Source organism: Octopus bimaculoides, chromosome 29 (genome assembly GCF_046866305.1).
Source record: "Octopus bimaculoides isolate indiv1 chromosome 29, ASM4686630v1, whole genome shotgun sequence".
NCBI lineage: Eukaryota > Metazoa > Mollusca > Cephalopoda > Octopoda > Octopodidae > Octopus > Octopus bimaculoides.
The window spans coordinates 15,952,442-15,979,860 of record NC_142956.1 but is presented as its reverse complement, the minus strand read 5'-3'; the positions used below and the strand labels follow the sequence as shown (position 1 = coordinate 15,979,860).

Here is a 27,419-nt window from a genome sequence, read left to right as displayed (position 1 = left end):
TATTTGCTGTTCGTTGTTGTCGATTTATATTCTGCTGTTTTTTTTGTTTTTTTTTCTTAAATCTGTCTTTTCCCTATGGCTATGGTGTCTGCACACTGCACAATCCAACACACTTGCTCTCCCACTGACTTATTTGCCATTTGCTAGTTGGATATATACGAGTGGGTGATTAGTTAATTATTGGAGTGGGTGTGTGGTAAGTAGCTTGCTTACCAACCACATGGTTCCGGGTTCATTCCCACTGCGTGGCACCTTGGGCAAGTGTCTTCTACTATAGCCTCGGGCCGACCAAATCCTTGTGAGTGGATTTGGTAGACGGAAACTGAAAGAAGCCCGTCGTATATATGTATATATATATATATATATATATATATATATATATATGTATGTATGTATGTATGTATGTATGTATGTGTGTGTGTATATGTTTGTGTCTGTATTTGTCCCCCCCACCATCGCTTGACAACCGATGCTAGTGTGTTTACGTCCCCGTAACTTAGCGGTTCGGCAAAAGAGACCCGATAGAATAAGTACTAGGCTTCCAAAGAATAAGTCCTGGGGTCGATTTGCTCGATTAAAAGGCGGTGCTCCAGCATGGCTGCAGTCAAATGACTGAAACAAGTAAAAGAGTAACGTATTCCCCTCTCAAATTCACACTCTCATTGCAGTGGCCCTTCAGTTTTTCTAACCCCTGTAAAAGAACTCGGATGGTTAGGCCGCCATCCAGGCCTTTCACTATACCTTTAACCCTTTGGTGTTCAGATTACTCTGTTAAATGTAATACTTTTTCACTCAAATTGTTTTGAATTAATCATGCATTATCTTATAGCTTTGAGGTTTCATTCAGAGGTACAGCCCCCTAAAAATCCCCTGCGTATTATACTCGAGGATTTACGTCTGTATGTACATCTAGATGTATATTCACGTGTTTTCAAATTCGTGAAGATTTATAAAACTTAAATACGCAATACAAATATTTAGGTGTGACCGAGTTCTCTCCCTTTTACTAATGGACGTCTTGTCTTTCCTTTTCAGTGCGATCGATCGATAATCGCTGAAACGCGTCAGGCGATACTCGGCGTCTCTAAAACCCCCAAGGGACTCCGAACTGAAGCATCTACATCAGGGGTGGGGAGAACACCGCCCGAGAGCCCATTTTGTTGCGGCCATGCTGGAGCACCGCCTTTAGTCGAGCAAATCGACCCCCCAGGACTTATTCTTTGTAAGCCTAGTACTTATTCTATCGGGTCCCTTTTTTGCCGAACCGCTAAGTTATGGGGACGTGAACACACCAACATCGGTTGTCAAACGATGTTGGGGGTACAAACACACAGAGACACGGAAACTGAAAGAAGACCGTCGTATATATGTATATATATATATGTGTGTGTGTGTGTGTATGTTTGTCCCCCCCCCCCCCAAACATCGTTTGACAACCGATGCTGGTGTGTTTACGACACCCGTAACTTAGCGGTTCGGCAAAAAGAGACCGATAGAATAAGTACTAGGCTTACAAAGAATGAGTCCTGGGGGTCGATTTGCTCGACTAAAAGGTGGTGCTCCAGCATGGCCGCAGTCAAGTGACTGAAACAAATAAAAGAATATATACATATATACACACACACATATACATATACACACACATATATATATGCACACCTCACGTTCACCCATGCTACACATACCAACATCTGGTGCAACACCATCAGGGAAAGAAACAGCTGAAGAAACACACATGACCATTTCTCCTCCCTGTCCCCCACCCACCCCCTTTTCTGTCTCTTCCTTTTATACTTCTACCTCCCCACTTCTTTTTCCTGCTCCTCCTCTTCCTAACTCTTGCCTCCTCCTTTTCCTTCTCCCTTCCTCCTCCTCCTTTTCTTTTGGACTTTCCTATGTTGCCTTGTTTCTCAAGAAGAGCTTTGCTCAAAACATAAAAACAACCACTCTTTCTTTCTTTCCTTCTCTGAGCATCTCGTTAATACTTTGCATGTCCACGTGTTGTTTTTTTCTTGTTGTCTTTTTCCCTCCGTTTTTTTTTTTTTAATTAATTACATACATATATATATATATATATAGGCGTAGGAGTGGCTGTGTGGTAAGTAGCTTGCTTACCAACCACATGGTTCCGGGTTCAGTCCCACTGCATGGCACCTTGGGCAAGTGTCTTCTACTATAGCCTCGGACCAACCAAAGCCTTGTGAGTGGATTTGGTAGACGGAAACTGAAAGAAGCCTGTCGTATATATATATATATATATATATAGGTGTAGGAGTGGCTGTGTGGTAAGTAGCTTGCTTACCAACAACATGGTTCCGGGTTCAGTCCCACTGCATGGCACCTTGGGCAAGTGTCTTCTAACTATAGCCTAGGGCCAAGTTCATGAACTTTGGTTCTTTTTTCTAAATTATATATTTATATATTATATATTGTGAAATTTAATTTAACTTTAATTTTGATAAATTAAATTACATTGAATTTTTCCCTGTATATTTATATATTTAGATAGATAGATGCATAATACATTTATTAATTCCTAGTTGGCATGTTTAGGTCATCAGCACCCATGCCAACGTCATCTCCTTCATTGGACATGAACCTCGGCTTGTGAATACCTGTTGGGGCTAGCGAAATCGCGATGGCACCTGTGCCCAGCGTCGCCTTCCTGGCACGTGTAAAGACATTCGAGTGAGATCGTTGCCAGTGCCACTGGACTGGCTCCTGTGCAGGTGGCACGTAAAATACACCATTTTGAGCATGGCCATTGCCAGTACTACCTGACTGGCCTTTGTGCCGGTGGCACGTAAAAGCACCCACTACACTCTCAGAGTGGTTGGCGTTAGGAAGGGCATTCAGCTGTAGAAACTCTACCAGATCAGATTGGAGCTTGGTGTAGCCATCTGGTTTCACCAGTCCTCAGTCAAATCGTCTAACCCATGCTAGCATGGAAAGCGGACGTTAAACGATGATGATATGAATATGTAAGCTCATATATATATGTGTGTGTGTGATTACCATCATCATCACCATCATCATTTAACATCCACTTTCCATGTCGGCATAAGTTGGACGGCTTAACTGAAAACTATCTTCACCAGTTTTGTTCAATTAATAACACCAATTTAAATATCTTTGCTTCATTGATTTTAAACTATGTCAAATCAATCTGAATGTCCTTTATGTTGAAATTCATGAATTCATTTGACAAAAACTTTTTCTTTATAATGGTGTAACGGTTTCATAAATCAATTAAATGACTCGTTGGAAACAGCTGTAATGGGTTAACATCTGCACCTTTTTGTAACTCATTTATAGTTTAATGACCTCTCCTAAAATCTGCCCTTTGTAAATATTATGTATTGTATATTTAATATAAAGTACATGTCTGAAAAGCACAAGAGCAGATCTCTTCACTCAGCTAGGTCTCGTTATCGAAATACACTGTACGAATATCATTTGGCCTCTACTTATGTACCAAGTTTGATGTTTACTTAATATTGTTGTGTGTGTGTTGTTCTGACCTAATGAGGTACCTCAATTCAACTGAATCTTAATTGTGTATATAATAAAATAAATGCGCCCTTTTAAAGCCTAGCCAGGCTCATGGGCCCAGTTTCCCGGTTTCAATAGCGTATGTGTTCCCCAGCTGGACAGGACGCAAGTACATCGCAGCGTTACTCATTTTTGTCAGCTGAGTGGACTGGAGCAACGTGAAATGAAGTGTTTTGCTCAAGAATACAACACGTCACCCGGTCCTGGAATCGAAACCACAATCTTACAATCATGATGCTGTCACCCTAACCACTAAGCCACGTGCCCTCCACAATTGTCTCTCTCTCTCTCTCTCTCTCTCTCTCTCTACCCTGAAACTAGTCTGCAGATGCCAAACCAGCAGGGGGACACTGCTGACCTCCCCTGTTCGAAGGTTATAAAGGACACAGGTTTCGTGTGTCACATAGCTAGCTAGAGGCGATGGCTTCTTGGAGCTAATTCACGGCAGCTTTCGTCCTAATTTTGGGACTGCCATGTTGGCTTGGCGATAACTATTAATTTCCAGTACCGCTGCCGTAGTCTCCTTTAGAGAGACTTAGAAATATTAATAACTCTATTTCTGAAAACCAGTGGATAGATTCCACTGAAATTAGATAAATAACCTTCGAGCAGATAGTCAGCAGCGCCGCCTGGCTATGGCTTGGCTGCTCTGCATTGACAAGGGGCAACACCCTGAAACTAGTCTGCAGATGCCAAACCAGCAGGGGGACACTGCTGACCTCCCCTGTTCGAAGGTTATAAAGGACACAGGTTTCGTGTGTCACATAGCTAGCTAGAGGCGATGGCTTCTTGGAGCTAATTCACGGCAGCTTTCGTCCTAATTTTGGGACTGCCATGTTGGCTTGGCGATAACTATTAATTTCCAGTACCGCTGCCGTAGTCTCCTTTAGAGAGACTTAGAAATATTAATAACTCTATTATATATATATATATATATTTATTGTGCTTTTAATTATTAATTTTTTTTGTATGTGACAGTGGATTTTCATCGATGAGTTCATGAACCTTGGTTCTTTTCCCTAAAACTATATATATATATATGTATGTATATATGTATATGTGGCTAGCTGGCAGAATTGTTAGCATGCCTGTCAAATGGCTTAGTGGAATTTCATCTGGGTACACCCAGCCATTTGACCATGAATCCTAAGACAAGAAAGAATCGCCCATATCAAATTTACATGTGTATATATATATATATATATATATATATCATCATCATCAATGTTTAATGTCCGCTTTCTCTGCTGGCATGGGTTAGACGGTTTGGCTGAGAACTGGTGAGCTAGAAGCTGCACCAGGCTCCACTCTGGTCTGGCAAAGTTTCTACAGCTAGATGCCCTTCCTAATGCCAACCACTCCAAGAGTGTTGTGGTTGCTTTTTATGTGCCACCGGGACGAGGGCCAGTTAGGCGGTTCTGGCAACGACCATGCTCAAAAGGTGTTTTTTATGTGCTACCTGCATGGGAGCCAGTCTGGTGGCACTGGCAACAACCATGGTCGAAGGATGTTTTGAACGTGCCACCGGCACATGTGCCGGTAAGCTGGCGCTGGCAATGATCACACTCGAATGGTGCTTTTCATCTGTCACTGGCACGGGAGCAGGTAATCCGTGGCCCTGGCAACGGTCATGCTTGGATGCGCTTTTAACGTTCTACTGGCACAAGTGCCAATCAGGCGGCACTGTCATCGCCACGTCAGCGATTTTGATTTGTTTACACTTGCCTCAATAGGTCTTCACAAGCAAAGTTCATTGTCCAATGAATGGGGGGGGGTATTCATAAGTGGGGTGGTTACACCCACTGGCATAGGCCGTGGGCTATGGTCTCATAGAAAAGACAAGAGAAAGAAAGAGACCTCGAAATTATGTAAATAGAGGAATTTATCCGTAAAAATGTGACACTTATTCGGTGGCCATCCGAAACTCGGAGTTTTATCATGGTCACCGAATAAGTGTCACATATTTTTACAGATATATATGTATGTATGTATGGGGAAAGCTTAATCTGCAATGTTTGCAGTCGTGTATGCTTGTCAAGAGCAGGGCTCATTAGCCACCAACGGAGCCGCAAATGCAAAATGTAAGTTAGTCCTAGAGCGCAGAATGTTCCTGAAGGTCGGCAATGGTCTTCCTCGGTCACGAATGGACAGCCATCATCATCAAGTATGTATGTATTGATTGATGGATAGATAGATAGATAGATAGATAGATAGATAGATAGATAGATAGATAGATAGATAGACAGATAGATAGACAGACAGACAGACAGACAGACAGACAGACAGACAGACAGACAGACAGACAGACAGATAGATAGACAGACAGACAGACAGACAGACAGATAGATAGATAGATAGAGATAGACAGACAGATAGATAGATAGATAGAGATAGACAGACAGATAGATAGATAGATAGAGATAGACAGACAGATAGATAGATAAATAGAGATAGACAGACAGATAGATAGTTAAATAGATAGATAGATCTAGATAGACACATAGATTGATTAAGTGACTGATAAGGAGAGAAAGAGAGGGGGGGAAATGGGAGTGAAAAAGAAGGGGCAATGACAGGCAAACAGAAGTGTTAATTGTTGCTCATGTGAATAAGAAAGGTAGTGTGTGTGATAGGCAAAGTGAGAAGGAGAAGAGACAGAGGGAGGAAGAACGGAAGGGGAGATAGGAAAATAAGAACGAAAGAGAGAGGGGAAAGGGAAGGTAGAGGAGAAAAGTGAGAGAGAGATGAAAAAGAAATGAACGGAAGAAAGAGAGAGACAGAGCGATATAAAGCGATGGGGAAAGAGAGAGGGGAGGAAGAAATACAAAGACATGAAAGGAGAGAGAAAGGGAAGTAGAAAGACAGAGTAAAGCGGTGGAGAGGGGGTCAGACAGTGAGAAAGAGAGAGAAAGGAAGAAAAGAAAAGTGATAGGGTGGAAGAGAGGGAGATAGAGAGACAGGGAAGGAAAAAGAGAGAGACAGAGTGGGAAAGAAATAAGTAGAGAAGGTTCAGAAATAGAGAGAAAGACAAAGCATGGAGAACGAGAGGGAGAGAGTGAGAGAAACAGAGCAAGTGTGAGTGAGCGCAGAAGAGAGTGAGAGAGAGAGAAAGATAGAAAGAGTGAAAGAGAGTGAGTGAGAGAGACGAAGAAAGAAAGAAAGACCGGGAGAGTAAGAAACAGAGAGAGAAGGGGGAGACGAAGGGAGGTAAAAACAATGTAACAGAGAGGGGAAGAGAGAGAGGGTGATCGAAAGAGCGTGGAAGTAGGAGTGAAAGGGAAAAACGGAAAAGAAAGAGCAGAGAGAAGGGGAGATAAGAGAAGAGCAAGACAATAAAGAGGGGAGAGGAAAAGAGAAAGTGATATATGTAGATAGATAGAGAGAGGGGGCGGGAAAGGCGTGAGAAAGTGAATGGGGGACGGAGGTCTAAACGTCAGTCAACCGCTCTAACCACTCCCACCGACTAATTGCTTCCACCTCATGTTTCAAAAGAACTTACACAGACTGGAAAGTATTACGAAGGGGAAACTAAAACTTTGAGGTAAGTTTTTTTTTTTTTAAGGGATCTGCCTAAGGACCTTTAGTTCTGTCTTTTTTTTCTTTCGACCCTTTCTTTTTTAAGGAACACATTGTTGCCGTCTAAACCCCGGCGATTCTGTTTAAAGTCCCACATATATACACACTTATGTAATATCTAACAATGTTATGTGTGTGTGTTCCAGTCGTGACCGCCGCTCCTTCGATTTTTAGTTTCCTGACAAGACATTGACGTATGTAAACGTCAATGAGTATGTGTCATTATCTATATATGTCTGTATATACAAACGTGGTATGTATATATGTCTGTGTATATGCCTTATATATATATATATATATATATATATACATTCTAATCAAAACTGTCCGGCGAACGGGAATGTGAAACTCTGAGTAACAGGTTTTGTGATATTTTCTGCTGCTTTTAAATAAAGCATATTACTCTACCTCTGGTAATCGAGTACTATTTTTTCCACCTCGTTTCGCATTTATGTGCTTACTCATTATATACAGACGTCTATATATTTGTGTGTATATCTATATATATTTATTTCACCACGGCCTTCGAAATGATGGATTTTTTATGAAAATGTTTTGAAATTTTTTTTGTATACTCCCCCCCCTTCTGTTCCTCACCATCCCAATCCAGACCGATTCTGGCCAATTTGTTTTCTGTGTGGTAAGTAGCTTGCTTACCAACCACATGGTCCCGGGTTCAGTCCCACTGCCTGGCATCTTGGGCAAGTGTCCTCTACTATAGCCTCGGGCCGACCAAAGCCTTGTGAGTGGATTTGGTAGACGGAAACTGAAAGAAGCCCGTCGTATATATATATATATATATATATATATATATATGTGTGTTTCCCCCCCCCCCAACATCGCTTGACAACCGATGCTGGTGTGTTTATGTCCCCGTAACCTAGCGGTTTGGCAAAAGAGTCTGATACAATAAGTACTAGGCTTCTAAAGAATAAGTCCTGGGGTCGATTTGCTCGACTAAAGGCGGTGCTCCAGCATGGCCGCAGTCAAATGACTGAAACAAGTAAAAGAGTAATTGAAGGGAGATTTGGCTGTTGTTTCTAGCACATCCCAAAGCACCCTCCGTTTTTACTCTCACATATATTGATGTCTTTTCCAAAATATTAACCAATTTTTTTCCTCCCATTAAACACATTTTATGGAATGCTTACACCGGAATAACACATGCTCTGTCCATTGGTAGACTATAAACACCAAAATATATATTGGAATATAAATTTTTACCTCCACCTCAGTCAAGCGAAACCGTGTATAAGAAAAGAAAAATAATTTTCTAACAGAAAATTAAGTTATTAAAATGAATTATCGTTTAGATAGCTCCTTTTTTTATAGTTTTAAATCACTGTGGATAAATGACCGTCTCAGACTTACCAATATTTTAAATTATAAATACAAACAATCGAGGTACAAGGAGTTAGGTTGTAAAAAAAATCGGTAATTTTTTTAAAGCCTATAAATGTATTTATGGGGAGAAAAATATTGAGAAAGATCAATACATCCGAGAGTGAGAAAGAAAGAAGGGGGATTCTGTACGTATGTGTTTATATATATATATATATACATAATTAAGGGGTCAGCAACAGTTGCTTCACCACATACCGTTTTGCCTTTGTGAGTTACAAGTAACGCTATCTGTTGGAGTTTCAGCATTTTAGCTGCTATTTCTGAACTTCGGTATGTGGTGAAGCAACTGTTGCTGACCCCTTAATTATGTTTATAAATGTATAAGAACTTTTAAATAAGTTCCACGCCGATAATGGTGTTTTCATACCGAAGGGCTTGGTCAAAATGATTAATTATTGATTTATTAATAAATTGATAATCCTTTACCCTTTTAATTGTAATATATATATATATATATATATATATATATATATATATATATATATATATATAGGTAAATGATAGGATTGCTTCAATATTTCAGGGGTAGTCTGAAGTATCCAAGCAACCAGGGGATGTTTAAATCCGGAGGCACTCCTGGAAATTACTTGTGTGGGTACGGTCTTCGTTAGAAGGTATCCAGAGGCAGGTAATTTATTGTTTAAACCGCAGTTTATAATTATATATATATATATATATATATATATATATATATATATATTAGGGACAAAATCCAAAATTACAGGTAAAAACTCAATTAAAATTAAATTGAGCTTTACAGAGTAAAAAATATATATATATAAATATATAGTTTTAGGGAAAAGAACCAAGGTTCATGAACTCATCGATGAAAATCCACTGTCACATATAGAGAAAATTAATAATTAAAAACACAATAAATGAGTATAATATAATACAAAGTAAATATCATAAGATAAAGATAATAGATGGATTTTCATCGATGAGTTCATGAACTTTGGTTCTTTTCCCTAAAACTATATATATATATATATATATATATATATATATATATATATATACATATATATATGTGTGTGTGTGTAGGAGAGTATTGTAGTTCGCTTGAAGCATTGTGTGTTGTTTGTAAAGAATAAAAAGTTTAGAATGGTACAACAATGCAGTATGAAACAAAAAATGGACTATTGTAATTTGGTTATCTATAGTCCGATGATATTTCGGAATTACAATTCCTTCTTCAGATATTCTTAGATGGAGTCTCTGTTAAGATCTGAAGAAAGAATTGTAATTCCGAAATATCATCGGTCTATAGATAACCAAATTACAACAGGTGTATAGTCCATTTTTTGTTTTATAGTGTATTGTACCATTCTAAACTTTTCTTCTTCTTATATATATATATATATATATATATATATATATATATATATATATATATATATATATATATATATATATAGGATAAAATCTTTATAAGAATTTATCAAGTAGTTAGCGTGAAAAACCACATAAGGGAAAAATTAATTATTCCCTATAAATATATTTATATATATTAAGGGCATTACTATACATAAATGCCTCACGCTAGGAGGTACTCTTATATATATACGTGTACATATGTATATGCATGTATGTTTGTCTGTATATATCCGTGTGTATGTATATATGTGTATTTGTGTGTTTGTGTGCATATCTATGTATATATTTGTTGTTAACTACAGATCCGTTATCGAACTGCTTAGTGTTCACCTATCACCGATAATCTCTAGAGTCGTAGCCACCACGTCTTAGGAACTATAACCACTCCCTCAAAACGAAAGGAGAAAATACAGAAAAAAAAAGACCCCCATCTTCATAGATGAAATATCCTTCTACCTCTACTTTTTGTTTTTCTTTAAATCGATAGCTACGTGATCCGAGAGAGATTTGGCTGCCACATCTAGCATGTCGTGTCGACCACGTAGCGACCTAACAAGCCCCCACACCTTACCAACCTCCGTTCGCACTTGTTCGAGGTTTGGGTGTGGTTGGGACCTCAGGCCAGCGGTCCTGCAAGCAAGCGCATTTTCCAGCCATGGCTATCCCATTACATATTTATTTTAATAAGTCTCGTTTTCTTAATTCATACGCCATGTCGATAGGTGAGAGATTTACAACCAGGTCGCGTAAATCAGATCACGTAGAGGGCCTCGCCCTGGATACACACCTTTTCAATCATTTTCGTCTTTGTTCAAATTGTAATTGTGATCGTTGTCCTGGTTAATCCCATCACGATTATTACATCAGCATGACTTATCGATTAGAACCCAAAGGTATGGCTATATATTTGTTTAACCAACCGTAATTATCGCGTCTATCTTCTTCTTCTTCGCCTTCTTCTTCTTCGCCTTCTTCTTCTTCGCCTTCTTCTTCTTCGCCTTCTTCTTCTTCGCCTTCTTCTTCTTCGCCTTCTTCTTCTTCTTCTTCTTTTTCTTCTTCTTCGCCTTCTTATTCGCTTCCTCCTCCTCCTTCTTCTTCTTCTTCTTCTTCTTCTTCTTCTTCTTCTTCGCCTTCTTTTTCTTCTTCTTCGCCTTCTTCTTCTTCTTCGCCTTCTTTTTCTTCTCACCGGACAAAACACTTACTAGCATTTACATTCATATTCCTTTATTGCCCACAAGGGGGCTAAACACAGACGGGAACAAACAAGGACAGACAAAGGGATTAAGTCGATTACATCGACCCCAGTGCGTAGCTGGTACTTAATTTATCGACCTCGAAAGGATGAAAGGCTAAGATGACCTCGGCGGAATTTGAACTCAGAACGTAGCGGCAGACGAAATACCGCTAAGCATTTCGTCCGGCGTGCTAACGTTTCTGCCAGCTCGCCGTCTTTATGTGTGCATATGTGTATGTATATGGATGTATGCATGCATGTGTGTATGTATGTGTGCATATATGTGTGCCTATGTGTGTATGTATGTGTGTATATATATTAATGTGTGCACATATATGTATGTGTGTATATATGCATTTGTATCTATGTGTGTATGTTGCACAAACGACGAAATGTGGACATATGAACAGACTGAAATAACTAGAGAGAATAGAACCTTAGGGCCAGATGGGACAAGAATAGGGTTACTGCCAGGAGGAATATCCGAAAGAATGAGAAACAAAAGGACAACAGAAAGAAAGGAGAAAGTTGAAAGAAGAAGACAAGAGAAAATATGACCAGTCGTTTCGGCCGTCAGCGTGAAAAGGAAAAGGGAATAAAAGATAACCATGATATATATATATACTTTTTACTCTCTTTTACTCTTTTACTTGTTTCAGTCATTTGACTGCGGCCATGCTGGAGCACCGCCTTTAGTCGAGCAAATCGACCCCAGGACGTATTCTTTGGAAGCCTAGTACTTATTCTATCGTTCTCTTTTTAGCGAACCACCAGCATCGGTTGTCAAGCGATGTTGCGGGGACAAACACACAAACATATACACACACATACATATAAATATATATATATATACATATATACGACGGTCTTCTTTCAGTTTCCATCTACCAAATCCACTCACAAGGCTTTGGTCGGCCCGAGGCTATAGTAGAAGACACTGACTGAAATAAGTAAAAGGGTAAAAGAGTATATATAAAGTGGAACTGTACAAAAATAAGCATCAATTTCCACCTTATCGTTTGCTTTCCTTCATTTTGGAAAATAATTTATTTTACAGTTTATTGTTTGTATTTTGAATTACATATATATGGAGGTACCAAAATCTTATAAGGGCTTAGGGTCTCTGTGGGCCTTAATCTGGCTCTGTTGTTAGATAATTATGTGGGTTCCTTTTCTGAAATCAAGCTGCCAGATGTCAAAACGTTAGTGTCGACGTCCTGAGCTCAAAAAGTCTGAATTATAAATAGATAAAAGGCCAAAAGAGATAAGGAAAAAAAAATCCCATTAAATGTGGAATCGTATTACATTCTCAGAAATGTTGCTGAAGAAGTGTGCATGTATGTTGTGAAGCCACATGGCCTGGTGGTTAAGGCATTTGACTCATGATCGTAAGGTTGTGAGTTCGATTCCCTGTTGTACTTTATTTCTCGTTATTCCAGTCCACTCAGCTTGCAAAAATAAGTGGTGTCTGTATTTGAAAGTGGCCAGCCTTGTCTCATTCTGTGTCTGTGGAGTACTCGGCCACTTTGCATGTTAATTTCATGAGCAAGCTGTTCCATCGATTAGATCAACTGGAACCCTCATCGTTGTGCCCAAGTTTTTGTGTCTCCTTGGGCTAAGGACCAAGGGCCAGTTTTTGTGTCTCCTTGAGCCAGGACCAAGGGCCAGTTTTTGTGTCTCCTTGGGCCAAGGACCAAGGGCCAGTTTTGTATATGTGTTTGTGTGTCTATGTTTGTCCCCCCCTAACATCACTTGACAACCGATGCTGGTGTGTTTACGTCCCCGTAACTTAGCGGTTCGGCAAAAGAGACTGATAGAATAAGTACTAGACTTACAAAGAATAAGTCCTGGGGTCGATTTGATTTGACTAAAAGGCGGTGCTCCAGCATGGCTGCAGTCAAATGACTGAAACAAGTAAAAGAGTAAAAGAGTATGTACCCAGACTTTGTGGACATCTTGTAGATATAAAAAATTTATTAAACATAAATTTGAAAGGCAAAGTTGACCTTGGCAGAATAATGATAATAATAATAATAATAATAATAATAAAAATGCTTTCTAATTGATGTATCAATACCAGCAGATGACAACGTTTCCCTAAAAGAAATGGAAAAACTTTCAAAATACAAAGACCTGGAAATAGAGGTAACTCGAATGTGGAGTCTAAAAACAGAAACAATTCCTATCATAGTAGGTGCCTTAGGTATAATAAAACAATATTCAGACAAATACATAACAAAAACACCAGGACTTACAAATATATGTAACATACAGAAAATTGCACTACTGGGCAGCACTGCACACATCCTACGTAAAAACACTTTCAATACTGTAAAAATAAGAGCATCACAGCAGACCACAGCACATACCCAAGGCACACAGAGCTGCGCTCGGTAGTGAAGTGAAAGCACGTTATAAAAATAAAACTACTGAACAATAATAATAATAATAATGTCTTCAAATTTTGGCTCAATGCCAGCAATTTTAAAGATCAGGGTAAGTCAATAACATTGTTCCCAGTGTTCAGCTAGTATTTATTTTATCAACCGTGAAAGAGAAAGTTGGAAAGAGATTCAAAGCTGCAAGACCTGTTGCCGGAATTTGATAAAACCTGTTGCCAGGATTCCAGCTAATGGATTTTGTTTGATTATGAGCGGACTATACCTGTCTATTTACTTATTTATGTTGCAATTATATATCAATTAATCAAGCTATCCTTCTGCTTCCTCCATGTGTATATACATGTGCATGATATAAATATATAGCCAGATAGATATGTATTTATGTATGTGTGTGTTTGTGTCTCTAATTCCTTATGTACTTTGTACTTCTATATGTAAACCATGTTGGCAAAATAACATAGTCTGCCATAGACACCTGTGCTTTGGTTCTTTCTTTCTTTTTCTTTTCTCCCCTTTTTTTGTCACTTTTGCTATGAATTAAATTAATGAATTCAGCAGGATACACCGTCTGCAAGTAGTTGGGTTCAGCATATTATCCTCCATTTTCTAATTGTTACACAAATTTTGGGTAAAACCTCCACTTTTACCCGCTCCCATTGATTGCACCTAGTATAGCACTAGCGTAGCAATAATTGGGTACCCTCCCAGCAGTATACTGGATAGATACTATCCCTTAGTGGGTTGAACCCCCAACCCCTAACTCTCTCACGTTATATATATATATATATATATATATATATGTATATTCTCTCCCTTTTTTATTCTCTCTCTGTTTAGTTTCTTGTGTTCCTTTCTGTTGAAGAGCGTACGCTCAAAGCATAAAATACTTTCTCACCTTCCAGAGCGTTAAGCCAATACACCTGTTTGTTGTTTATACAACTGTCTTCGTCTTTTGTTTGTTTGTAAATTCCAACTTTATGTAAATATAATATATGTAAACAAACATACCTATATTTAGGTATGTATCGTCGTCGTCGTCGTTTAACGTCCGCTTTCCATGCTAGCATGGGTTGGACGATTTGACTGAGGACTGGTGCAACCAGATGGCTACACCAGGCTCCAATCTGATCTGGCAGTGTTTCTACAGCTGGATGCCCTTCCTAACGCCAACCACTCAGAGAGTGTAGTGGGTGCTTTTACGTGCCACCCGCACGAAGGCCAGTCAGGCGGTACTGGCAACGGCCAAGCTCATGAATATTCTTCATACATTAAAATATGAATAAATATGTAAATATATATACGAATATGTATACATATTTATGTATGTATACGTAATATATAAATAAATGTATAAATATATGTATGTATGTATATGTTCATACACATGCACACACATACACCAACAAATATATAAATATATACATACACATATCTATCTAACCATCTCTCTGTATGTATGTATGTATGTATGCATGTATGTATGTGTGTGTATGTGTGTGTGTGTATATGTATATATATATATATATTTATATTTATATTGAGGTTATGTGTGAGGAAGGGCATCCAGTTGTAGAAACCATGCCAAATCCGACTAGAGTCTGGTACAGCTTCCCAACTTGCAAGCTCTGGTCAAACTGTCCAACCATGCCAGCATGGACAATGGACATTAAATGACGTTGATGACGACAAGCTTCTTTCAGTTTCCGTCTACCAAACCCACTCACAAGGCTTCAGTTTGCCCAAGGTTATAGTAGAAGACACTTGCCTAAGGTGCCATGTGGTCGGATTGAACCTGGAACCATGTGGTTCTGAAGCAAGCTTCATTACCACACAGCCACACACACACACACACACACACACACACACACACACACTTCATCATCATCATCATCGTTTATTGTCCATCTTCCACGTATACACACGCACACTCACACACACGAATAGATAGATAGATATGTAAGTCTGTATGCATACATATACATATATACATATTTATTTCCATAAATTACCATTCATATACATTTATTTAAATATCTCCATTCAAGATCAGACAATTAAAACAACATCTCGAACTTTATCATACATAAAATCCCATCCAGACAGCTATTATTGTGACTAATGACTGATGTTAATGACAAACGACTAACACACGTGAAAATAATATTGCTTTTTTTCATCCCAGGAAGCAACAGATTGGCAATTGTTAAGCAAAATATCGTTCTGACCTAATATTATTATTACATACCTGCATGTACTTTTTCCATTATTTTCCTGAATTTCAATAGGTTTATTAACGTTGAATCCAGTTACTGCTTGTCACGAAGCATATTGGACTGGCTTTTTTTATGCAGTAGATTGCCAGTGACCTTCAGAAGTATTTTAAATATAACAATAGGCACAGGAGTGGCTGTGTGGTAAGTAGCTTGCTTACCAACCACATGGTACCGGGTTCATCCCCACTGCGTGGCACCTTGGGCAAGTGTCTTCTAATATAGCCTCGGGCCGACCAAAGCCTTGTGAGTACATTTGATAACTTAGCGGTTTGGCATAAGAGACCGATAGAATAAGTACTAGGCTTCCAAAGAATACGTCCTGGGGTCGATTTGCTCGACTAAAGGCGGTGCTCCAGCATGGCCGCAGTCAAATGACTGAAACAAGTAAAAGAGTATATATATATACATATATATATATATATATATATATACAACCATGTGGTTGGGAAGCAAGCTTCTTACAACACAGTCACCACCTTTAGGATTACTATTATTATTATTATTGTTATTATTATTATTGAGTGAGAGAGCAGTGCATCCCATCAAAGTGACACTGGGGTAAAATATACGAAGCCCATTATACCCATCATGACTACCCGTCTGATAAAAGTACACCAGGCACATGCATCACAACCATATGTGCGCGACATGGTGATCTCATATCAAGATAAACAGTGCATGACCTCGCAGGTGGGGCCCAGTTTGAATTTTCTTCAGGTCGAGTAGCCCATCCCGCTCAAAAGGTCCCTGAATAAGGTTTGTTTAAGGTTGTTGAGCAAAACACCCATGTTTCCAAAGGTGAATTATTCAAACCCCAAAGAATTCCTCTCAACATATGGCTATGATCCTCCCCCACTACTTCTGCTCATGATCAGAGATGCACATATCGTCAGCCACGAAGGGACATGCTCAACTGGTTAAGGTCAAACCACTGACAAGCAAATCTATGGTATTAAGCAGAATATTTGCTGTAGCCCATCTTTTTATACCAAGACAAAACAATGTCATGATAACACTTCCAATCAAGATAACACTTCCAATCTTATTATTATTATTATTATTTCGTCTGCCGTTACGTTCCGAGGTCGACTTAACATTTCATCCTTTCGGGGTCGATAAATTAAGTACCAGTTACGAACTGGGTCAATGTAATCGACTTAAATCCCTTTGTCTGTCCTTGTTTATCCCCACTATGTTTAGCCCCTTGTTGGCAATAAAAAAAAAATTTTAATTAAAAAAATTTTTTTTAATTAATATTATTATTATTATTATTATTATTATTATTATTATGGTGATGAGCTGGCAGAATCGTTGACACACTGGGCAAAATGCTTAGTGGCGTTTTGTTCGTTCTTACATTCTGAGTTCAAATTCTGCTGAGGTTAACTTTAGTTTTCATACTTTCAGGGCCAATGAATTAAGTGCTAGTTGAGTACAGGGGTCAATGCAATTAACTCATCCCCTCCCCCAAAATTGCTGCCCTTGTGGCAAAATTTGAAACCATTATTATTATTATTATTATTATTGCAGATTCTATTTATTACCTCCGCCTTAGCGAAGGCAGAGGTATTGTTTTCAGTAGTGTTTGTTTGTTTGTTTGTCCATGGACAAGATATCTCAAGAACTGCTGGATGGATTCAGATGAAACTTTCAGGGATGTTTGGCCTCATGACAGGCACAAATTGATTAGATTTTGGGATTCATCCGGTACCAAACAAGGATTTGGGATTATTTTTTTCTGTTTTTTTAATTAATTTTTGAGAGCGGTCAGGTTTATTTTTAGTATTCTCGTTTCTGAGAGCAGTTGAGTTTCGTTTGTTCATCGTTTAACGTCCGCCTTCCATGCTAGCATGGGTTGGACGATTTGACTGAGGACTGGTGCAACCAGATGGCTACACCAGGCTCCAATCTGATTTGGCAGAGTTTCTACAGCTGGATGCCCTTCCTAACGCCAACCACTCCGAGAGTGTAGTTTATATATATATATATATATCATCATCATCATCGTTTAACATCCGCCTTCCATGCTAGCATGGGTTGGACGATTTGACTGAGGACTGGTGAAACCAGATGGCTACACCAAGCTCCAATCTGATTTGGCAGAGTTTCTACAGCTGGATGCCCTTCCTAACACCAACCACTCCGAGAATGTAGTAGGTGCTTTTACATGCCATCGGCACGAGGGCCAGTCAGGCAGTACTGGCAACGGCCATGCTCAAAATGGTGAATTTTCCGTGCCACCTGCACAAGAGCCAGTCCAGCAGCACTGGCAAAAACCTCGCTTGAATGTTTATCCCAGATATTCTCATTTTAAAAATCATCTCTGGCTAATCTTCAAGAGGACGTTGGTGTTGCCTTGGCGGAGGTTTGCACTCTATTGGTGCTCGTTATAGTTTTTCATATTTCTATGTATGGATCGTTTACCGTTATATACTAATTAATAATAAATCATTATTACAAGAATGTTTTTCAAAGTCTTGTTATTTTTTTATTCCATATTTACAGTTATTTGGTAATGTGCCGCTTCTACCATCAATGATGTATTGTTTGCTGCAAACCAAGCTTTATCATGCTGCATTACCATGATACTCTGCACCAAAGTCTGCAACTGCACATGTTCCTACATTCAGACCATTTCACAAGTTTCATTATGCACTAAAAAGAGAAAAAGCGATGCTTTAAGAACATGCAAAAACTGCATTAAAACAACACAGAAGATTCATAACAAACTGCACCATAAATTCCATGTCAAACATCTTATAAAATTCGGTGGGAATCTGGATAAGATTGGATCAGTAACCCTGGAAATATAGACAAGCTTGCTTTAGAAATATCAGAGCAGTTTTGAACAGTTTTGTGAAATAATGAACTGCACAAAAAGTGCAATTATAGTAAAAGCGACACTGGATCAGAGATCCACATCGAAAAATGCATTTGAAGATGAAGTGCATTCGAGTGCATGAATTAGTTCTTTTATGCTAAAATTTGTACAAAAAAACTGCGTTTGAAGATAAAGTGTATCATATTACATGAGCCGTTATCTGATGTCAGAAATTTGCACCAAAAGCTGTATTTGAAGGTGATGTGCACTAGTGTATATGATTGGATTTTGTACAAGCTGCACTAAAACTGCATTTTAGATTAAAGTGTACCATAATATGTAATATACGCTCTGACATCAGTGATTTGCGTAGAAAATTGTATTTGAAGGTGAGATGCATAGGTGCATATGATTAACTTTTGTACAAGAGGCTGTACAAAAAAGTGCATTTAAACTTGAAGTGCACCATAATATATGATTCGCTGAGAAGAAATTTGCAACAAAAACTGTATTTGCAGGTAAAATGTGCATGTGCATATAATTAGTGTTTTACTAAAGGCTGCATTTAAAGTGCACAATAATGTAATTTACTCTGAGGCTTCACTGATTTTCCCTGAAAACTGTGCTTCAAGAATAAGTGCATAGATACATAGTTTCTGTATGAAAAACTGCATTTGAAGGTAATGTGCACTGCCGGCACCATATAATTGCTTAAGAACTCTCTCGCAGTTGTGAATGTCGTTGCGCTTGTGTTGAGGTGAAGTTGTGGTAATGGGCACGCAAATGGCCTACATAAAAGGTTTTGCCGCCGCTTTCTTCTACGGCTCCTGTTCGGTCCTGATGGCTTTCCTCAACAAGATCCTCATGGACATGTACGGCTTCCACTTCCCGATGTGCATCATGGTGGTGCAGATGTCTCTAACCGTGGTGATATTGTACGCGCTGCGCGCAACGCAGCTTATCCTCATCCCGCCGTACACCTTCAAAGACGGTCGCCTCTTCCTCCTGCCGGCTGCGTTCTACGCAGCTAACTCAGTGCTTGGTCTCTTCTCGCTCAGCCACATGAACGTCGCAATGTACGGTGTCCTCAAGCGCTGTGTGCCGCTCGCTACACTTATCCTCTCCGTGGTTCTTTTACGCAAGAGCTGGCCATCGTTTCTCACGCTCATCTCCGTCATCTTTCTCACGGTTGGCTGCATCATTGCAGGTGAGTACCTTTGCAACATTTCCTCTCGTTCTTCTTGTCTTCTCTTTATTATTTTTTCCCTTCGTTTTCTTCCTTTTGTTCTTCACTTTCTTGTTGTCATTCTTTCTTCTTCACTTTTCTTCATCACTTCCTTATCCAACTACTTCACCTTTTTCTTCTTCTTCTTTCTCTCCTCCTCCACCTTCTCTTTTCTTCTTTCTCTCCTCCTTCTTCTTCTTCTCTTCCTTCTTCTTTCTCTCCTCCTCTTTTCTTCTTCTTCTTTCTCTCCTCCTCCACCTTCTCTTTTCTTCTTTCTCTCCTCCTTCTTCTTCTTCTCTTCCTTCTTCTTTCTCTCCTTCTCTTCCTTCTTCTTTCTCTCCTCCTCTTTTCTTCTTCTTCTTTCTCTCCTCCTCCACCTTCTCTTTTCTTCCTTCTCTCCTCCTCCTTCTTCTTCTTCTCTTCCTTCTTCTTTCTCTCCTTCTCTTTTCTTCTTCTTCTTTCTCTCCTCCTCCACCTTCTCTTTTCTTCTTTCTCTCCTCCTCCTTCTTCTTCTCTTCCTTCTTCTTTCTCTCCTCCTTCTCTTTTCTTCTTCTTCTTCTTTCCCTCCTCCTCCACCTCCTCCTCCTTCTCCTTCTCCTTCTCCTTCTGCTAACTTTGCCTTTCATCCTTTTGGGCTTCATAAAATAAGTACCACTTGAGTACAGGGGTCGATGTAATTGACTAGCTTCGCCCCCCCCCCCCCACTTCACAAAAGAAATTTCAGGCCTTGTGCCTATAATAGAAAAGGATTCTTCTTCTTATTATTAGTTGTAGTAGTAGTAGTAGTAGTAGTAGTAGTAGTGGTTTGTTACTTTATTTTTTTGTTCTTTTTTCACCTCTTCCTACTTCTCTTCCTTGTCTTCAGAATAACAACCACTTCTCTTCTCTTCTTTACCCCACCGCCTCTTTTTATCTCCTTTCAGGCTCTGGTGACCTCAAGTTCCACTTTGGCGGCTACTTATCCGGTGGGCTGAGCAACATTACCCAGGCGCTGTATCTGCTCCTGGTGCAGCAATACGCGGAGACCAGCAACAACACGCTGCACATCCTGCTGTTGAATAGCATCAACTCGTTGCCCCTCCTCACTATGTCGCTGCTTGTGAGCGGCGAGGTGCAACAGGTTGCAGTCTTTCTTCATACGAACCACAAACCATTCATACTCACCCTTCTTGTGATTGTCCTCTGTGGAATTCTTCTCAATTACTCCCTCTTTCTCTGTACTAATCACACGTCGGCGTTGACGACCAGCGTGGTTGGCGGCATGAAGGCCCTTGCACAGACTATAATCGGTGTATTTACATTTGGCGGTGTCAGTCCGAACCTGCTGACCAAGCTGGGGATCTCGTTAAACCTTTGTGGAACATTGCTCTACATCGTTGCAAAATATGTTGACCACAAGCACATAGATCTTCTTGGACACCTGAAGAAAGTCGCCAGCCTCAGCTCCATGAAAGACTTAGAACAGCTTCATTTGTCGTCCCAGAAGGAAAACGGCTCCACCGAAACCTCCGCCTACAATCACAACACTGATGGCGCAAGCAGTAGGACATCTTTGATAGAAACGACGACAGCGTCCAAAGAATCTTCTCATTTGTTGCCAACGACAACAACAGTGACAGTGAATGTGACGAATCGGTAACGAGAAGGCTTGTCGGAATAACAACAACAACAACAACAACAACAACAACACGAATGATGATGAAAGCAGCAGCAATGACAACTGTGCTGACGGCAAAATTATCGACCAAGATTTTCTGTTTTGTTGCAACATCTGTGATAACAACAGTCTGGAGCAGTTCTTAAATTTCTGTGCAGTTTTACACCAAACCTTATTGCTTAGCCAGCTTCCAAAATGTCCCAGTGACATTCTACAGCTGAACCAAAGCTCAGTTCACACACATTAATCCAGAAATAGTCTGAAGCAGTTCTTAAATTTCTGTAGCTTTTTTTTGTGCAGTTAAATACAAAACTCTATCACATCCCAGTGGCATTCTGCAAACTAGTCAACTGTCAAATACAGTATTTAGCGGGGTGTTCTCAAAATGAAGTTACAGTATTCTCCTGCATTTTCAAATAACCAAAGTTTGCAGCTCAGCTTATTAGATATATAGTAATAAAAATTTTTTTTTAAATAAATGCGCCCTTTTAAAGCCTAGCCAGGCTCATGGGCCCGGTTTCCCGGTTTCTATGACGTATGTGTTCCCCAGCTGGATGGGACGCCAGTCCATCGCAGCATTACTCATTTTTGCCAGCTGAGTGGACTGGAGCAACGTGAAATGAAGTGTTTTGCTCAAGAACACAACGCATCGCCCGGTCCAGGAATTGAAACCACAATCTTACGATCATGATGCTGACAACCTAACCACTAAGCCACACGCCTCCACTAGATATATAGCAATGATATACTAAAATTTCAGTAATCCTGGTCAATTATAACTGTTGCTTTTCAAAACTGTTGAAAAGCTAAATCTCTCCTCAAATCATAACAGCCAAATCTCCCCTCAAATCACAGCAAACTCTGCTTTAACCCTTTATCTGCAAACTTAAGTTTCACTTTTATTCCAGTACTGATGGTAAATATCTACCAAGAATAAATTTGGTATTTTCTGTGAATCACCTTACCTCAATAAACTTGACATATCTAAACAGAAAATAATTTCAAACACAACATTCCTCAACTGAAGATCGTTTGGTAGATAAAACTGTTTCCTAAGATGATGAAATTGCAACAGGATATATCTGATTTCTGCGGTAAAAGCATTTATTTACATTAAATAATATAGTCCTTAATAAATCTCTGAACGAGGTATAAACAGTAGCTGCACGACAACATGAAGTATATTTGCCACTTAAATGCGGCTGACACTTAAGGGTTGATGTTACTGTTGCTTTTAGCCCCAGGAAGATATCTCCTCCAGCTGTCTATTGACACACTTTCTGTGCCCTGTCGGTATTTGCAAAGGGAAGTCATCTTTCCCATCGTCGATCTGACGTGATACTAATGGACCTGGGTTTCTGGATATTTAGCCTTCGTCAGCATACGACAATCACCGATCTTCGAAGCGAAGGGGTCCCAATGCAAATACATATATCTTTTTTCCAGTGACGAAAATTCACTGATCTCAAAAAAGTGTAAACAAGCAATGTTAAATCTCTAAACGAGGTATAAACAGTAGCTGCATGACATCGTGAAGTATATTTGCCACCTAAATGTGGCTAACCACTAAGGGCGAATGCTACTGTAGCTTGTAGCCCAGGAGAACATCTCCTCCAGCTGGCTTTTGACACACTTTCTCTGCCCTGTCGGTATTTATAATCCTTAATTTGTTAAAAATAGCAGCCAAATCTCCCTCAAATCAGAGATTACTGTCTTAACCCCTTCACAGTGAAATTGAATTTTATGGTTATTTCAGTAATGATTTTAAATACCTACCAAAAAAATAGAATTGGAATTTTTGTTCAAGTCACAATACCTCAATAAACTTGACAATATCTCCAACAAAAACATAATTCCAAATATGACATTCCCCAAGAAAAGATTGAAGAATTCAATAAAATATCTTTGTGATTTTACTAAGCTGGTTTTTGGAACTTAAATCAACATGAAATTTTTGTGGAAGGTTTTAGTGGTTTGTAGTGCGCCTAGGCACTGTGAAATTAAATTTAATCTTTATTCCAATAAGGATGCTAAATCATCATCATCGTTTAACGTCCGCTTTAAATATCTACCAAAAAATAGATTTGGTACTTTTTGTGAATCAACTTACTTCAGTAAACTTTTGACATATCTGAACAGAAAACAATTTCAATATGAACAGAAGACTGGAATATAAAACAATAGATTGGTATATAAAATTGCTCCCTGCAGTTAAGAGTAACAAAATTTTGACTGGGTATATATGGTTTTTCAATAAATGGGTTAATTACATTAAATAATGGAGTCCTTGATTTGTTAGAAATGGCAGCCAAATCTCATCTTAACCTTTGAACTGCAAATTTAAATTTCATAGTATAGATGGTAAATGGTTACCAAAAAAAAGACTTGGTGTTTTCTGCAAACAACACTGCGTCAATAAACTTGACATTTCTCTACAGACAATTTCAATTTTGACATTCCTCAACAAAAAATAGATTGGTATATAAAATGGTTTTCTGCAGTTAGGGGTAATGAAAATTTTTTGAGGGGATATATTTAATTTCTATTGTTAAAAGGGTTGGAAAAAAAAAAACAGGGAGGATACAGATAATGTTGCACTGTATCTAATACTCATGCAGACACTCATCATCATCATCATCATCATCATTGTTTTAAAGCCCCCTTTTCCATGCTTGCATGAGTGAGACATAATTCATTAAGGTAAATTTTCTACAGCCAGATGCTTTCCTTTTGCCATTTGCCAACCTTCACCTGTTTCCAAGCCAGGTAATATTTCCCCATGGCCAGATAGGTTTTTCATGGACATCTGGGAACAAACAGCACTGCTTGTATGACAGTGAGACTCATTTACAATGTCAAAGCAAAACAGGCACAAGCACACATATATATACATTAATATCACTATTGATATGGTGAGGCAGTCTCATAAAAATACATGTCACGCTGGAACATATGTAGCAATGCATTAATAAAACTATAAAATCTCTATTCATTAATATATATATATATTGTTGTTGTTACTCCGTCACTTACAACGTTGAGGGTTCCAGTTGATCCGATCAATGGAACAGCCTGCTCATGAAATCATTTGGTTGGGAAGCAAGGTTCTTATTCGACCATGGAGAAATATGACCTTGCATGGGCATAAGTAAAGGTTCGGGACAAGAAGGACATCCAGCTGTAGAAAATCTGCTTCAATAAAATGCTTCTGACTCCCGCAAAATTTGAAAAGCAGACATTAAAAAGATACTGACATTATAATTTTATAGAATTAATTATGTTAATGAGAACACATAAATTTTCATGTTATAACATGGAATGCATTACCGTGGATATCTGTAAATTTTGGCAGTGATTTTTTTGTTTTAATAATTTCTGAAGCCTGGTGCAAATCAGCAAGTTGATATCATCACTAGTCAACATGTTCCAAATGATATCACAATATGATTTTAAAACATGGGCATTTTTTTTTTTTTAGTTGTATCAACAGTAATTGTTTTTGAGATGGAACATCATCTCAAAGGTGTATATTTATAACATGGAGTGTGTGTTGAAGGATATCACCAATACAATTTTATAACATGTAGCATGTTTTTAAAGGTATATTTTTATAACATGGAGCATGCTTTTAAAGGTATATTTTTTATAACATGTAGCATGTTTTTAAAGGTATATTTTTATAACATGGAGCATGCTTTTATAGGTATATTTTTATAATGTGCTGTATTATAACTAATATATTTTTATAATATAGAATGTTATAGCCAATCTGTTCTTACTACATGGTGTATGTTTTCTAGGATATATGTGTAATGCATGAAGTATTATAATCCCTGTGTTTTTAGGACATTTAGCAATATCACCAATACAGTTTTATAACATGGAGCATGTTCTCAAGGATATATTCTTATAATATGAAGTGTTATAAGCAATATATTTTTATAACATGGAGGGAATTCTCAAGTATATAGTTTTGTAACATGGATTGTTGTAACCAGTAGATTTTTATAACATGTAGCCTGTTCTCAAGGATATATTTTTTAACATGGAATGGTGTAACCCATATAATTCGTATGGATATATGTTATAACATGGAGTGTATTCTCAAGGATATAGTTGTATGACATGAAGTGTTATAACCTGTCTATTTTTATAACATGAAGCATATTTTCAAAGATATTTCATAACATGGAATTTTACAATCAATCTGTCTTGGCAACATGAAGTATGTTGTCAAGGATCTCACCAGTATCAGTTTTATAATGTAGCATTTTTTTCAAGGATACATTTATATGCCATTCAGGTTATTTTTATAACATGGAGCATATTTCCAAAGATGTATTTCTTTAAAATGAAAGGATTTTTTCAAAGATAGATATGTAAAACATGAAGCCTTTTCAATAAATTATTTTTATGACAGAGCATTTTTTGTTTACATACTTATTTTAAACATGAATTATTGCAATCCCTGTACCTTTGTAACAAGGGGTATCTCCTCAAATATACCTACTTAATTTTATATCAGAGACTGTGTTCTCACAGAAATTTCCATGTTTTCTAACATGGAGTACATTCCCACAATTATTACTGACATATTTTTCTAACAAGGGATGTATTTGTAAAGATACCACCAGCATAATTTTCATAACATGGAGGTTTTTCAAGGATATTTTTTAATAAGATGGTGTGTTGTAACCAAATTGTTTTTTCATAATCAAATGTTTTTATATTTTTGGTTTTAAATTATGTAATTTCATTAAATTACTTTGATTTTATATATCATTTTAAAGCCCGTTTTTTGCTCTAATTGTGTTACTCTTTTTCTTTTTGAATAATTAGGCATTTTTTCCGGAATGTTGAATACAACATGGACAAAAAGCAAATTTGCACAATTTTCTTATTCCAGTTCAAGCTAGGCCAAAAAGCTGCTGAAACAGCTCTCGATATCAACAATGCATTTGGCCCAGGAACCACTAATGAATGTACAGCACAATGGTGGTTCAAGAAATTTCGTAGTGGTGACGTGAGTCTTGAAGATGATAAGCGTAGTGGTCGACCATCGGATGTTGACAATGATCAACTAAGAGCCTTAGTCGAAGCCAATCCACGCACAACCATTCGAGAGCTTGCTTCTGAATTAGATGTAATGTATACGACAATTTCCAACCACTTGAAAGAGATTGGAAAAGCAAAAAATACTTGAGAAATAGGTGTTGCATGAATTGAATGACAACCAAAAAATGCCATTTTGAAGTGTCGTCTTCCCTTCTTTTCTGCAACAAGAACGACCTGTTTCTCGACCGGATTGTGACTTGCGATGAAAAGTGGATTCCTTACGACAACCGGCGATGCTCAGCTCAGTGGTTGGACGCTGACAAAGCTCCACGGCACTTCCTGAAGCAAACATTGCACCAAAAGAAGGTCATGGTGACTGTTTGGTGATCTGCGGCCAGTCTCATCCATCACAGCTTTTTGGATCCAGGCGAAACCATTACAGCGGAAAAGTACTGTCAGTAAATGGATGAAATGCATAAGAAACTCCAACAACAACAACCAATATTGGTCAATAGAAAAGGACCAATTCTTTTCCATGACAATGCTCGGCCACACATTGCACAACTGACCCTGCAGAAGTTGAACGAATTGGGCTACAAAATTCTGCCTCATCCGCCATACTCCCCAGACCTCTTGCCTACCGACTACTACTTTTACAAGCATCACGACAACTTGCTCCATTAGAAATGCTTCAAAAACCAAGACGATGCCATACACGTCTTCAACGACTTCATCGCCACCAGAACGCAGGATTTTTATGCTACTGGCATAAATAAACTTGCTCCGTGTTGGCAAAAGTGTGTTGATTCTGATGGTGTTTATTTCGATTAATAAAGTTTTGTT

At 38.5% G+C, this 27,419-nt stretch overlaps 1 protein-coding gene across 4 annotated transcripts; it reads left to right on the top strand.

The window, feature by feature from the left end:
* The first annotated feature begins 5,946 nt into the window (after positions 1 to 5,946).
* On the top strand, positions 5,947 to 25,943 carry LOC106871533 (uncharacterized). 4 transcript variants are annotated; one of them, XR_016238943.1, is made up of 4 exons: positions 5,947 to 7,093; positions 18,324 to 19,846; positions 20,788 to 22,700; positions 23,059 to 25,943. XR_016238943.1 is itself a non-coding variant. In XM_089345161.1 (3 exons), the coding sequence occupies exons 2-3, from the start codon at positions 19,411 to 19,413 to the stop codon at positions 21,501 to 21,503; spliced, it is 1,152 nt and encodes a 383-aa protein (XP_089201287.1). In that variant the 5' UTR covers positions 5,947 to 7,093; positions 18,324 to 19,410; the 3' UTR covers positions 21,504 to 25,943. The 4 variants fall into 4 exon arrangements, 2 of the variants coding, with proteins under 2 accessions (XP_089201287.1, XP_089201288.1); XR_016238944.1 differs by lacking the exon at positions 5,947 to 7,093 and adding an exon at positions 10,251 to 10,802; XM_089345161.1 differs by having other exon boundaries at positions 20,788 to 25,943.
* The last annotated feature ends 1,476 nt before the right edge of the window (positions 25,944 to 27,419 follow it).